The sequence below is a fragment of the Cheilinus undulatus genome, linkage group 22 (genome assembly GCF_018320785.1).
Source record: "Cheilinus undulatus linkage group 22, ASM1832078v1, whole genome shotgun sequence".
NCBI classification, from domain to species: domain Eukaryota; kingdom Metazoa; phylum Chordata; class Actinopteri; order Labriformes; family Labridae; genus Cheilinus; species Cheilinus undulatus.
The window spans coordinates 6,234,410-6,250,608 of NC_054886.1; the positions used below are offsets into that span (position 1 = coordinate 6,234,410).

At 39.4% G+C, this 16,199-nt stretch overlaps 1 protein-coding gene across 1 annotated transcript in view; it reads left to right on the plus strand.

Annotated features, from left to right (window-relative positions):
* nrxn2b (neurexin 2b) overlaps window positions 1-16,199 on the plus strand; it is a 740,090-nt gene that overhangs the window by 594,614 nt on the left and 129,277 nt on the right. The window contains exon 11 of the mRNA XM_041780093.1: window positions 4,433-4,636. Coding sequence (XP_041636027.1) covers window positions 4,433-4,636 — 204 coding nt within the window. The remainder of the gene's footprint in view (window positions 1-4,432; window positions 4,637-16,199) is intronic.

Below are 16,199 nucleotides of genomic sequence, written 5' to 3' on the forward strand. Positions count from 1 at the left end.
GATTCGACCTAAATTCAGAATCCAGGCCCTGCTGTGATTGAGTTTGACATCCTTGGTCTAAAAGTTCAAAATACTGGATCAAAAGTCAAAGTTGGTAGTTGAAACTGTCAAAACAGAAGATAGAACATTTTGAATTTTAGATATGACTTAAAATTAAAATTGTAAAAAGTCCAAAACAGGTGACAAAAAGTCAAAATTATGAATTCAAAGGTCAAAATATGAGATAAAGAGTAAAAATTGTAAGTTTAAGTCGGAATTATGAGATGCAAAATTGAAAATATGAGAAGAAAACACAGCTGATTTTAATTTCACTCCGTCATGTCACGTTTGCAATTTGTTCAAGCATTTGGCAGCGTGGCATAGTTTGGCGTCAGGCTCCGACTTCATCACTCCTCACAGATCTATCTTACATGCTGAATTTAGGAGTGATGAGATAACATTATAAACCCCCAGTTGGAGCCAAAAGATGGATGCTGAGGTGGAGGTGGGTTGAAGCGAGAGCGCAGTGCTGATCCAGGGCAGAGCAGAGGAAAAGACCAGAAATCTTGCAGCTTAAAGGTCACATATTTTACCCTTTTAAGACAAGTTTGTACTGGTCTCAGAGGTCAAAACATTTCTGTGAAGTCTGTTGTTAAAAAAACGCTCCAGTATTGGATCTTTGTATGTCCAAAAACTCCTCTGTTTCAGCCCTGCTCAGAACGGCTGTTTCTATGTCTGTGGCTTTAAATGTTAATGAGCTGTCTGACTCCGCCCCGATCCCACCCCTATCTGGAAATGAATGTGGCTTTATGGATGTGGCTCTGATCAGGAGAGGAGGAGGGCGGGACTTTCTTTCAAGTGGGAGGGCCAGCCGAATCTGGGGGCAGTGCTAACTCCCCACATGACATCATGAGGGGAAAATCTGAGAACAGCTTGTTTCAGCACACATGTTCTGAAAGGTGGAGAAAGAGAGGGAATGGATTTTTCTGGTACTTTAGGAGATTTTGGACAAACAAGGGGCACATATTTTTGTTAGAAAAGCCCAATAAATGGATTTTTGCATAATATGTCCCCCTTGAACAGACCACTGAATGAGGAGAATGTGAGTCATGGGATTTGATAAAGATGAATGTCAGGTGTAAATCACTGGGCTTGAGATTACTGACCAAACTAACTCACAGGCTTTGTCACATTAATGAACACAACAATTAATTTCTTCTCCCACATTCCTGACTTTTTTAAAATGGTTTTTACTCTTTACTTTTTAATTTCTTATGACTAAACAAGGATATTTTGAATCATCAAGTTTAAGTTTACATCTTTATACTGGAGGAAATCTGCAGACCTCATACCACTTGGCCTGTTATAATAAAAAAAAGCTCTTTTGGGCTGGGTATAACTCTACCACAGGCCAGATCTGGTCCCCGGGCCTTAAGTTTGACACGCCTGGTATAAATGCTCCTTAGTAAAATAAAATACTGAAACAAACATCCCCATTATGACTAAATATCTTAAATACATCATGTTCTAGTCAATATGTTTAATACTGTTTGGTTCTTTCTTTTAAGTCTTTTTACAGCACATTTGGCCTGGCATCTTCTTAAATCAAAAGAAGGGTACTGTATTACGCTATATTTTGTTTAAAATGCATCAATTCATCTTAAAAAGGCAGTATTTTGCCTAATCCTAAAATGTATCTCACTTTAATGTCAGTTGAGATGATATAAAAGAAGGCAAGCTTTATTTTCCAGTGTGTTAGCACCTTTAGCATCTTTTTTCTGTATTCCCTCAAGCCTAAACCGTTTGAGCTCTCTTGTGACAGCGACTCCTGTTAGCCTATGGTGACACATACCGTCCCACGCTGAAGAATAAGAGCAGCACTCAGGGATCTGTCACATTACACTGCAGTCTATTTCTGGCATGGCTGATTTTCCAGAGAGAAAGTGCTCTCTTACTTACTGTGAATAAGCTCTCTTTGAAATCAAACGCACTTCTGTCGTTTAAATTTTTTTCCTTCAGGAAAGTGAGCTATCGGATACATTATAAACATTTCCCGTGGTTCATTTGAACAAATGTTTCCATTTCATGCTTTAGGAGGTAGATCTGCCATGTGTTCAGGATTTATAAGTGCACTAAAAGTCCTGTTGGTTTGCATCAAATAATCACAGACTGAAAAAGACAAAATCAAATCTATTCACAGCATGACATGGCAAACGGCATCACTGTGATATTCCAGAAACATAAAATCAGAGCATGTCTTTGGGGTGCTTCTCCACGCAGTCATCACATTCAAACTCCCTGACATGCTGAGAAGAGCTGCAGTGATTGATTTTGTATCTTTTGATCACTCTGATAAGCTCTCAGTTTACAGACAGTCACAGCTTTGATCATTCAAGCTGAATGTTCCTTTGATCGTATGAAGTAAATATGACATCCACAAACGCCTGCTTGACAAACAGGGAATTCTCTGTTCCTCCTTGGTACATTTGAAAGGCTTTAGAGGATGAATTTTGCTTAGATTTGGTATTAAACTGCTTCAGGGTTATCAGACACACATGAAGACACAAACTCACAAGTAGAGAGCTGTCAGTATGGAAAAGTAAACCCCACAGCTGAGGTGCATCAAGCCTCGAATTTCAAAAACTGCCTTTAGAATATCATTACCAGGGCTGGGAGGTAGAGGGGTTAGGACACGCCCACTCTCTACTTCCTGCAGCCCCCATCAGCCAAAACATCCTTCAGCTGCGAAGCCATTCTGTTGATACATGCAGTATGTGGCTTAGTATTGTCCTACTGTAATATTCAAGATCTGAATGGGAGCATACGTTGCTTTAAACCTCAATCTACTTTTCAGCATTGATCATGCCTTTCCACATGTGTAAGCTGTCCACGCCATTGGCACTGATGTAACCCCGTACTTTTGAACCATGCACTGATAACAAGCTGGATGGGGGCTCTCCTCTTTAGTCCACAGGACATGGCGTCTGTGGTTTAAAAAAAAAAAAAAAGTCTAATAACGATTCCTCTGACCACAGAACAGTTTTCCATTTTGCCTCAGTCCATTCTGAGTGAGCTTTGGCCCAGAGGAGACAGCTGTATATCTTGATCATGTTCACATATGGCTTCTTCTTTGCATGATACATTTTTAACTTGCATTTGTGGATTGCATGGCCATCCGTGTTGACAGACAATGATTTCTGGAAGTCTAAAAGAGACACACAATCTTGTAATTTTTCTGATGACTGATCGGAAAAACTTGTGGCCAAGGATGATGCTGTGGAAAAATTCCTTTAGAATTATTAGATATATCAAACACATGAAAATTTCCCTCAAAATTGCAAAAATTGGAGCTTGCAGACAGCCTAGCGGTCTACAGTGCAACCCATGTATGAGGGCGGCCTGGGTTCGAATCCAGCCCCTTTGACAAATGTTTCTCCCCACTCTCTCCCATTTCCGGCTCTATCCACTGTCCTCCTCTATCGAATAAAGGCACAAAAAGCCCCAAAAGAAATCTTAATTAAAAAAAAATCCCCAAAATTTTGAGGCATTAGCGAAATGCACTTTGAAAGCTATTATATGTTTTTTTTGTTTGTTTTATTTGTTGTCAGTTTTTCTCCAACATTACTGCAGAACTTCCTGAACTAGCCTGATTAAATGCTAATGCTAAAAATGTTAATACATTTTCAAGCTAATTTCCCCCAGAATTTCTAATCAAACTCCTCCAAACAACAAAACAAATTCCCTAGAAGTTTATGAAACTTCCAAAGATAATTCCCTCCAAAATGTCCAATCAAGTTCCCCCAAATTTACAGAAAAATCTCCCAAATTCCAATGAAGTGCCCACAATGCAACATCAGCTGTTTTATTTACTAGTACCACTTACTTTTCCAACCTTAGGTGTCCCTTTCCCTACTTTTTTGTGATATGCTGCTGCTGTAAAATTCAAAATAAGCTCATGGTTCCTGAAATGGTAAATATGATTTATTGTTTATTTTCTATTGTGAATAAAATATGAGTTTATGAAATTTGCAAATATTGCACTCTATTTTTATCTACATTTTACAGAGCGCCCCAACTATTTTTGAATTGGGGTTGTGTTTAGAGTCACCAATAACTTACGAGCAGCCCAAACCTAGTCATGATGTCATGTTTGGATATCCACTCTTTTTTCTTAAATGCAAATTAGGTACCCTACGATTGTTGTTAGAGTGGAAGTGATTTATCGTGACATGATAGGACACCAAGAGAAAACATTTATAATGCTAATGCATACAGATGGACCTTCAGTTTACTCAGATTCATCATGTTTTAAACTTTTACATTATTAACAAGCCTTTAACTGAACTGACGCAAATGTCTAAGAAGGGAAGATGATCCAGAGACATAAGACTAAGCTTGTGTTAACGTCTCACCCACCTTCTCACCCCCTGTCCTCTCTCTCACCCCCATCCAGAGGCGACGGTGCTGAGTTATGATGGCAGCATGTACCTGAAGATCATCATGCCGGTCACCATGCACACGGAGGCGGAGGACGTGGCGCTGCGCTTCATGTCCCAGCGAGCGTACGGTCTGCTCATGGCTACCACCTCCAAGGAGTCAGCGGACACCCTGCGACTGGAGCTGGACGGAGGCCGCATCAAGCTCACTGTGAACCTTGGTAGGCCAGTGTAATCCATCGTGAACGTCACTGCTGAACTCTCCCTCTCCATCCTTTGTCGCATCTCCATGGATGGTTTCTGGTTTCCATTCCATTCTAAGATAGTCGAGTGGGAAGTAAAGCTTCTGAATTTGTCCCTTGCTTGTTTCAGATTTGTTTAGAACAAGTTAGAGCAAGCTTCATTTTGTTTAATGAGAGGTTTATTAAGCTAATAAGCTAGAGTGTGGCCATAACTTACCATTTGTTTGGACGTGTTTTTCCAACAGTGCACTGAAACATTATTTGAGAATTCAGAGGCACAAATACAGAAGCTTTCATGCCACAAACCAAGAGTAACAGCTACAGGAAGACTAAAAGCCAAATTGTAGTCATTTCCCTCCATTGGAAGTCACCCTTATCTTTGGCCTCTACTCCCCAGCCCTAGCCTCATTCCATCTCCTCCTGTTTAAAAGTTCCATCTCAAATACTATCTCTGGCCCTGGATCCTCAGCCTTAACCCACCAGCCTGTCTCTAAATATTAAAAGTGGCTTTGCTCTTGTCTTACTCCTCCTTATGGGTCTACTACGGTTCTGTTCTGTAGCTTTTTGAAGGGCTGTTTAGCTCTACTTCTGCCCTGCAGCGGTGCTAAATGAAGACATGAATCTTTGCTATAAGCAATCTTAGAATAGTTCAAAACATTTAAGTATAAAGACATCTTAACTGGGATGAAGATCAAAGAAACTGAGAAAATAGGTTACAGAAATGGTTTATAGAAAAGACTGAATGCATTCTGTGTAACCTACAGACATATGCGACAGACATTTTGACTGGGTAAAATTTCATTGCAATCAGAATATGTGCTAAAGAAGGTGCATATGGTCTTCTTTTCCATAGATGCAATGCCACAGACATGGCACATAAGTTCATGGTCTCACCTGCCTCTTTCAGTTCTTCCTCTGTGCAGTATGAAGTAAACTTTCCATGCTTGAGTCCCACCTTAAAGGAGGTGGAAAAAATCTTCAACTTCTACACTCAACTTTACCAAAAAGGTTTGTAGGTGTAGACGAATGAATCCATTAAAAATTGCAAGCAAATGCATTCTGCATTCTGTAGAAACTGAACAAGACATTGGCAACATTTTTAAAGCAACAACATGTAAGAATTCAGTTTGTTTTACATCAGGGATTTCTAAGTGTAACTGCACTGTTATAAAACAATAATAATGCTATTGATAAGACCAAACCACCTGGGTGCTTTGTGCATACTGACCCCCTTCCTTTCTGGGTGAAAATGCTCCATTGAAATGAATGACAGTCAGCGGGAAAGACACGGGTCTGTGCAAAAAAAACCCCACACAGGTTACTGGGAGCTTGAATCCAAAGGCCAGTGAGTTAAACATAAATATCAATACTTTTGTGAACAAGGAGTGGCATTGTAATTTTGAAAATTAACTTCATATGTTTTTATGCGGTGGCTGGGAAGTATGACACTAATTTATATTAAAAACAGCATACATTATCAGAAAACTGCTTTGCAGTAACAGAAAAGATGGTTGCAGATGCAGTGTAAATTCATATTCAAAATGCTTTCAGATAACAAACAGGCGCAACACAAATGCTTGTTCAAAACTTTATAAATTTACAACAAAAAAAACAAAAACAAAAATGAACACAGATAGTTTCACAATGGAAGTAGTCTTGACAGACACTTCTACCAGATTGACACACTTTAAAAATGTGAGACATTTTTCAAAACAATGTGGATAGACTCCAAGAAAGAGTGAACCTTTATGTAAAATGTCTTTTAGTATGAAAAATAATACTTATTGGCCTTCACACATCAGAGTTTTAATGCCGTAGCGCACTGATCATCAACTGGAGGCCCGGGGGCCACATCAGATCCTTGACAGCTTTCTATATGGCCAACAGAGGCATGATCAAATTCAGAAAATGTGTTGAGGTAAGAAAAATTGCTGTATTTAGGGTATCTTCTTTCTTTCCTTTTTAAATCCCTACAGGTATTAAAGTTACTCCAAAAATAAGTGAGAGTGAAACAATTATTTTGGACTGACTTAATGTTTGATCAGTATTATAAAGATTCAACTATTATTAACCATTATTAGCATGACAAACACATTCTTGATTAAATCTGCCGATTTCTGTGTTACTTTAACAGTTCTGGGGGTTCGAAAGTTTATTTTTCACTGCCTGAGAATTAAAATAAAACATTTGTTTCCTTCATGTGTTCTAACCTATCAGGACTCAGCATATTTATGTAAAACTACATGGTGGGCCCAGAATTATGTGGCCTAAATATCTCAATCACCCTGTGGCTGGCTGTAGTATAGGTGATAGGGACTGAGCTTACTGCTAGGGGCTTAAAATAAGGTACATTTCAAAGAAGTTGAAATTATTGAGACAAAAAATGTTCCTTGAGTTTATTTAACAGTCTGGCCCCCAGAGTGTCTGTGTAGACATAACCTGTCCCTTGGACAAATGTAGTTGATGGCCCCTGCTGTAGTGTGTCCATCTGGGAAAAACTGTCCATCGGACAATTTCTGTTGTGAAGCTGCTTGTGTTTGTGTTTTCTGTTAAGGCAAAGCATTTTGAATATGCAATAGTGTGAGACAGTATGTTCATGAGTCCTTCTGTGACCCCATCTCACAACTGGAGATGTCATGAACTGACCTTGCCATCCTTATTTGTATAGTTAAACAATGTTACTCGAGTTGGACCTTAACTTCTAAAACATATTTAATACATTTGTGAATGTGTGAAGAATCTCACTAGAGCAGCAGACAGCTCCAGCAGTCATAGAGCGACTTCTAGCTAAAAGTCAGTAGGAACACAACACCAGTCCAACATTTGACCACTTTACGCCTCTCTAGTTTGGGGCTAAAGCAACAGAGCTCCTTTATTATTCAGGTTATAAAGCCTCAGGGTAAATTATGTTTTTTTAATCCATAACTGCCCTCTAACATCTCTTATGGCTTCTTTTTAGCTGAAAGCTGGTGTGTGAACTTATGCCATTAAACAGGAGTTACACAGTTCTGAGAGCAGGTTATCAGCCCAGGTTTTTTTTTTTTTTTTTTCACTTCTATCAAAATAAAAAAGAGAAAAATTTCCATAAAATTTCACATAAATTGTGTTTGTATCACATAAGGCATTTATGGTGATTGATAATCCACCAGAGGGCATTTTTATCATTAATCTGATTGTTTATAAAAAAGGTTATTTAAGGAAAGCATTGATCATGTTCATCAAATTTGATACAGTTGGCTTTAAAGGGTTAAGATGGTAAAACTACATATTGTTGCTTTAAAGACAATAAATAACATAATCTTGGGTGATTCGGACTTGAATATTTGTTACTGTGGTATCAAAACAGGTATTAATGCAATCTGATCTTGACTGGTATCATATTTAAGTTTAAATGTTGATATTCATAGAGATGTAGCTGTTTTATCACTGATCTTGTTTCAGTAACTTCTGGTAATCTAGAAGTCAAGATGGTGACAATAAAGTTAAAAATCTGGTTAAGATATCTTAGTCGATTTCTTATGTAGTCTAGTAACAAACTTTCACAAGTGAACAAAGGAGGAGTATGACAGAGGTGCACCCTGAAACACGGGGGTTAAAGCCACAGAGACAGGCAGCACTGGTGGGATAATGAAAGGTGGAAACTGCTCTCTTCCTCTCTCTTCTCTTTCTCTCTCTTTTTCTTCCTCTCACACACGCCCCCACCAGGCCAGAGCTCACACGATGGAACTTTTCATCCCTTCAATGGCCTGTATGTCTGCGGCCCTCGGATCAAACAGCCAGAGAGACCGGCTCACAGCTGTAGTCGTCTGCACACATTTGCACTTCCTCACCCAAAGGCCACAGCTTGACCTCCTAGTAGTCCCTCAACAACAGCTAATCCGCTCTAATTTACATCACAATGCCATGTCTCAGGCCTCTATTGAGTCTGAACTACGGCCCAAAAAGTCACACAGTTGACTGACACTTTTGCTCTACTCAGGATTTTCAAAGAGCTTCTGCAAGGAAATTAATTAACCCACAGTCAGCAGGGGGTGCACCATATCTGTGCAGGCTTTAATCCTTGTTAAGATAATTACAATCCTTGCTAATTAATCACTAGTAAAGGCTATAATTAGACAGATTTAGCTCTAATGATATTTATTACTAACAGCTAATGATGATAACCTTTGAAACGTGCACATTTTTGGATGATGCAGTCTGTCACTTTAGCACAGTTTACGTCTGCTTTATACTGTTCAGGCAGCATTACTATACAGAAGGGCTGCATGATATCTGCAAAAAGTAACAATGTGATGTCTTTACTTTCAGGGATGTATATTGCAATATGAAAAGATACAGAAAATCAAACCAAAGTATATGTCTGTACATGTTAGGCCTGCCTGACATTAGTTATTATTACTATAAAGTCTGACATAATCAGATATTGTGCAGTGCATATAACTTGCTTATCATGATTGTATGCTATTCTTTATGTTTTACACAACCCCTGTGTTTTCCCATTGCCCATCTTGAAGCCTGAAGGGTAATATTTTCCACTAATCTGAAGCTGATTGTCAGAGCATCTTCACAGTGCAGACGTATGGCCATAGAACTAGGCCTTAGTTAAAATATTAAAATGAGCACAGACTAGTTGATAAAGAATGTATTCCTTATCTATTCTTAATAATTGATATATTTAATGCAATTAGTTTGGACTTTTATGATGCAATTAGCAAATGTTGATATTGCAATGAAAATGGCAATTAAGTTCCTGTGTCCACAGATGCTGCTTTTTGGTGCAAACATAGGCGGTTTTGTTTTAAGACAGAGGCTTTCCTTCTCTGTTTTTAAACATAATCCTGTCCACACATGCTGCATTCTTAGAAAAATCTTCATCTAAGTGAAAATGCAATTAAAATGGACCTTAATGTGCTACAAATAGCACTCCATGTCAATGAGCAATGACCAATTTGTTTCAGTAATCACACTTTGGAGTGTTTCTTGAAGCAGCAGTGAACTCCGTAGTCCATTCAGGTGTCACTTTAGCATAGTGAGAGAGTGACTGTAAGTATTTGTTATCTTCTACATGCTTCGTCTAAGTGCACTCTGGAGCAAATTGCTCCCTTGCGAGTGGATCTTTGCAATTTCACAGCATGTGCTCTGGTCTATCTCCAACGTGGGCCAGAAGCCCCACTCCACTCTTCATTCAAGATATTGGCTGGGTCTAATTTCAGTGGAGGCTGCAGCAAAAATGCATCAAACCCTATAGAGCAGATTGACCCAAACAGGAAAGAAAATGCAGACTCTTCATCACTTTATCAAAATTACGTCACAACCAGTGGTGCGAGCCACAGTACATGAGTCAGTCGGATTGTCACAGAGATACGATCACACCATGGACTAAGAATAGTTCATGTCTGAACTGATGAAACAGCTGGTGCTACATATCCATCCTAGAAAACATAAATTTTTAACATCCCAATGTACTCACCCATAACACCAGCAAAATATCGCAGAATATCAAAGTGAACAGCAATCGGCCTCAGAAGGACACGGTTACCTGTTGCTTACATTTTATCCCGTGGTCCCCAAATGAACTTGTACTTCTTTTGTGATCGTGAGCTCTCATTCTTAGCTGCTTAGGGCTACATTCCACTGTGCTACACCTCAGACATGTATTTAGTGTGCTGCCAGTTGGAGCAAACCCTGGTGTGCATGCAACACTGTTGAAACAGAGTATGTGGAATTTGAGGGTGAGAATGTAATAAGTCCTATTGGCAACAATACCACCAGCACACTAATGTGACACACTTATGACATCAGGAAGAGGAGAATCTGGCTCACTGTGTGACGTTACAAGATCAAAACTCTGTTTTCCTTTGTCTACACATGAATGCTGCAAATAGAACTTGTGAATCTTCAACCCAGTGGTAAACTTCACAATCAGTTACCTTAAAATGCCATTTAAATGTGTGCAAAGGTCGAAAAAAACTCAATTTTAAAAAACACTCACCTGCATGGGTATTGGGGACTTTTCCATGACATCTCCTTTATTCAGGTTAATATTGAAAACATGAAAGTTAAATCCTGGCATCAAAAGCAATCTGGAAATTTAACCCTAAAAAGACGAGTAGGATCAGGATCTCCTACAATGTTGCAGATGTTGAAAAGAGCTGATATCAGAAGTCCCGCCCCCTTCCCTGATGGAACCAGCGAGCATGGCACCAGTTCCCAAAAGTTAAAGAGCATGATAGGATGAATGCTGAGGATGCAGAGCTCTGAAAACACTTGGTGAAAATAAGTCCTGCTAGAACATAAAACAGCAGCTGTGGACACAGGCCTTTACTGTGCTAATATACAAAAACAACCAATAGAAAATAAATTCCACTATCTGCAGGGAAAAGACATGCATAAAAAATGAAAAAAGTTTGAATAAATGCCTCTTTTCTGTCCGGTTTCACCCCTGAAATAAAATCCAACTACTGAAAACCATGTGGCCCATGGATCAGTATAAAACGATGACTCCCTCTTCCTCTCTACGCAGTGATGCTGGTCCCTGGCTGTTTGTGTCCACTATTCTGTAGCGGTTGACAGCTCGAGACCACAACCCAACCACACCGCCACATGCACACGCTGTTTACAGCCACTAGATGGAGCAGAGCAGTAATGCAAATGCCTGGAAGGAATCATGATGAAATTTTAATTTAGACCGCCTTAATCCAAGTCTTGGAGCACTTCTCCAATCTCAGATTCAAAATGATTTTGCAATGTTTTTTGTCTACACTGGATTTCTTTTGGTTAGTGTGCACAAGGCGTAAGGTGGTTGGGATGTGCAGATCACCCTTTCTTGTCATTTACACTGTCGGGGTTTGGTTTTTGCCCTAAGTGCTGCAGAAGGCACCACAAAGTGTACAAAAAGAAGCTAAAAGTTAAAAGAGCAAGACATCTCATCTGCTCTGCACTGCAGGAGGAAGAGGATGTGTGCAGAGTGAGTGAGAAAGGTGCTCTTTTATGAGGAAACAACCCCGAATTAAACCTGGTAGAACAACATTGTGCAGCTTCACTTTTAAGACTGAAGTTAATCATATATTTATGATGTTTGTTCAGCATTACATACTTTATACAATGTTGTTATGATTTAAAAAGGGGAACGCATTAACTTTGAACATAAATAATTGAAAAAGTTGCAAACACTTTTGCCAGATGGCAAGTTAAATCTTCATAGCTGCACTCAACAAAGATGGAGCTTTATAATTCAGAGTTTTGCATTTTTATGCTGTTTCTGTGAACAAATGCTCATTTTATTAAAGTATTTATAGGCAATCAGTGAATTGCACAGTGCCAGTCCTGCCTTCTGCGGTGCTTTTTGGGTTTCTGGGTGGACAGAGGAGGGACGGATGAAGGAGGAAAAGGGTGATCCTGACTCAGAGTCTGTCCCCGGATGGTGGCCCAAAAGCAATGCTTGGTTGTCAGCAGAATGTACTTTGAAGGATGTAAACTGTTATTTTCTCTTCTTTTCTTTCTCCTTTTCTTTTAATTTTAATCTCACCATTTCGCTCTCTCTCCCGCCAGATTGTATCAGGATAGACTGTAGCCTCAGTAAGTGGTTCTCTGCATTTTTCTGACTAAAATCTTTCTGTATTTCTCATCTTGATTCTGTGCAGTTGCCCTTTTCTGCTCTCTGCTGACCCCACCATGAGTGACACCTCCCTCATTATCACACACCTCTTCTTTTTCCATAAGCATCTGTTTAAATCCTTTCTTCCACCATGCATAATTTCTCTATTATTCTCTCATTTCCATCATTCATTTGTATGCATCTGCCCACATCTTTTTCCAGCCTTCATTGTATTGTTTTTCCTGAAGTTCCTTCCTTTTGATTTTCTCTTTTTGTCATAGATTTAATTAATGTTGCTTTCTTTCCACACTCAGCTCTGAAATCATTTCATTCCCTCTCCCCTGCTTATTATCCACTCTATTCATTTCCTCGTCAGCCTCCGTCTCCTGATCACATTCAGAAAAGGGCAACTTGACACTCCTCTGTTGGACGTTGCTATTTCCTGTTACACAGCGCTCCACTCGGCTGCACACACAGGTGTTGCTTGTTTTCTATCTGGGACACACTGTAGTTTTTGGCCTCCAGAAAGCTAATTGCTTATCCGCTGAGAGACGGCACCACCTGGTGCTCGCTTGTTTTCAGAACAAGCAAATGTTTTCCTGCCCCATGCTGACAGACTGATAGCAAACTGTTATTTCTATCACGGCCACTGACAATTGAACAACTAGTCCACAGGTAAGTGTCACCAGCCGCAGTGCCTAAAGTGGAGAATGCCTGATGTTTGTCTCAGTGTCTGTGTCTCTGTGTGGATGTTCTGCCATCTTTAGCGTGTCTTTGTGAATGTGAAAGATTGGCGCTCTGGTTAGCTCGTCTGCTCTGTGCAGTAGTTTGGAGTCACATGGGTCAAGATCAGAGGTCAGAGTTGGGTAGAAAATTGTAATGTGAGAGTTTGACTGTGTGCAGGATGGTTTCAGCTTCTGTGAAATCATACAAATATATTTGTTAATGTATATTTTAACTTAAACAACCCCAAGAGCTTGTTTTTCAGGGGCTCAAAGGTTCACCCAGTTATTCAGCCTCATTCACCAACAGCAACTTGATTGATTTATTGATAGAAATGTTATTTTTAACATATTATATGATATACAGTGCTTAACAGCTTTATTAGACCACCTGTCATAAAAACGAGAAAACATAAATATTTAAGAAATCTTTCAAAAACTTGTTTAACACTAAAAATATTATTGTTATTTATAGGGTTGTCCCGATCAGCGTTTTTGGCCTCCGATCCTGATCCAATCTTTTAATATTGAATATCGGCCAGAACCGAGTCCCGATCCAATACTCATAATGAACTAGATTATAGTTTCAATTGTTACTACTAGATATCTCAAACTTATTCCATTTAACTGAGTATAGCCAATATTGTTGTAAAAAAAAAAAACATAAAATAACATTTCTGCTCAGAATGGTGTAATAGCTCTGTTTCGCTTTGATGATCTGTCAAAAAATAAATTTACATATTCACTTAGTGCATTGTTTAGTATTCAATCAGAAAATCAAAATCCAGTTAAAGTGGTCAGCTGAATGACCTGAGCAGTCAAAAGGTGAACTCAAATAACCTCACTTTCACTTAGAGGTGGTGTAACAGAGTCAATAGTCACAATAACATATAAATTCAATAAATGAATTTTAAATATTATAATTTCACATTACCTTGTCTATTAGTCACAACAAAAAACTGAACTCAAAAATGAATTAAAAACATCCCAACTCCACTTTAAAGTGGTGTAAACTGTTTAACTTGAATAGGATCAAAAACAGATGAATCATACAGATTCAAAACAACAATCTTTTTTAAAATGTAGCAGCTTATTCTGAGATGTAAACCAAAACATTAACACTGGAATAAAACCAAAATACAAGGCACTCTTGTAATTTCAGCGCAATTTCTAAAGTGCAACTACAGTAACTACAGTACAGTGCAACTACAATAGTGCTACATCACTACCCCTACCCTCACTTTTATTTCTCCAAATGTTTGTAGTGAAGCTAACGGCAGTGAAATTGCTTTTCTCTAGTATGCTATCACATACTTTGTCGTATGACAAAAGCGGTGTTAGTAATGTAACCCTTGTCCAAAGCGATGAACTTGACAACTTTTTCTGTTATCCTTTTTGCCTCCGTCGAGGGTACTTGTCTGTTCTCTTGAAGACCAGTATGTATCTTCGGTGAAGCTGCCTTTTGCCGTAGTGAAGTCACCATAATCTCCTGCATGTTTTGAGCGGCAATGACGGATCAAATTCGTAGTGTTAAACGCAGCTCTGCTGCTACCACCTTGTGAAACGGTCGTGTTACAGATGCTGCAAGTGGTTGTTGGATTGTTTTTGCTCTCAAGTTTGAAGTTTTCCACACCGCTAACGTTTTAACACATGAAAGCTAACTGCTGCTTTGTTGTTACTGGTGCATTTACGGCCTGTCGTAAATTATGCTCCATTTACAGCAACTGACGTAAATGATCGGCTGGGCAGATCGGATCAAATTGCTGATCGCCGATCAATTAAAAAAATGCTTAGTATCAGCCCTGATCCAATACATGTGATCAGGATCAGGGCATCCCTGGTTATTTATTTGGCAAAGAACACAAACTGAAACAACTAAATGGTCCTTTTTCACACATAATAATCTAAAAACTTCGTATTTTGTATATCCTCCTTTGGCCTTGATAACAGCTTGCATTCTTGCTGGCATTGTTTTTATGTACTTTTCCACAGTCTCTTTTGTTATTGAGTCCCATATAGTTTCTAGCTGTTCCCACAGACTTGCTTTAGATGAAACTTTTGTGCCATCAACCTTTGAATTTACTAAATCCCAAATTTGTTGGATTCAAATCCGGACCTTGACTTGGCCAGTCCATCAGTTCCAGTACTCCAGATTCCTTTTTCTTGGTCAAATAGTCTCTGCACAGCTAAAAGTATGCTTGGGGTCATTGTCTTGTTGATATATGAACCCACGACCAATCAGATTCAGACCAGAAGGGATTCCATGATGCACTGAGATGTTGCGTTAGATGTTCTTGTTCACAGTGCCATCCATTTTCACTAATTTGCCCATGCAAATTCCACAAATGGAATCCCATACCATAATGGAATCTCCACCGTGTTTCATTGTGGGTGCAGTGCATCTGGCATCAAAACGTTCTCCAGCTTTTCTGTGGACATAAACACGATGATGCAGACCAAAGAGTTCAAACTTGGACTCGTCCATCCAGAGAACCCTCTACCAGTCATCAACAGTCCAGTGTTTGTGCTCCCTGGCAAATCTGAGGCATTTCTGGATGTTTGCAGGCCTCAATAATGGCTTCTTGGCAGCTATTCTTCTCTTTAAGCCTTGTTCCATCAGTCGTCTGCTTATGGTCATTCTGGAGACTTTCTCAGACTCTGATCTAGAAGCATTCATCTCCGCCTGAAGATTAGCAGTGGTCTTCCTTCTGTCTCTAGTACTTCAAATCTTGAGGTGTCTGACATCTGCTTCAGTTAACTTAGGTTTCCTGCCTCTTCCTTGGTGCATTTTGTAAGTACCAGTCTCGGCAGTTGACTCCAAAGCATACTTGACCACACTGTGAGAACACTTTATGTCTTTCACTATTTGTCTCAGAGACCATCCAGCATCATGAAACGCTTTAATGTGGACTCTTTCGTTTTCAGTAAGCTCTCCACGTTTGACCATTTGAACAGGAATGAGGAATTTCAAACTGAATTCACCTGGGCTTCTCTGAGAAGTCAGAAATTAATCAGCTGTAACTCAAACTCCATTCTGAGTGAAATGGTCTTTGGTGTTGGAGTTTTTTGACAGTTTTGATCCATCAGTGGTTGTTAAACTCTGTAAAGAGTCGACTGATCTAAGCTTGGCCACTGTGATTTTAGATCGGGGGGATGTATGGGGAGAGTTTCCCATCATGCCCTTGGGAAGAGTTCTTAGTTGTGTTTAGATGCTGTCTGTTAT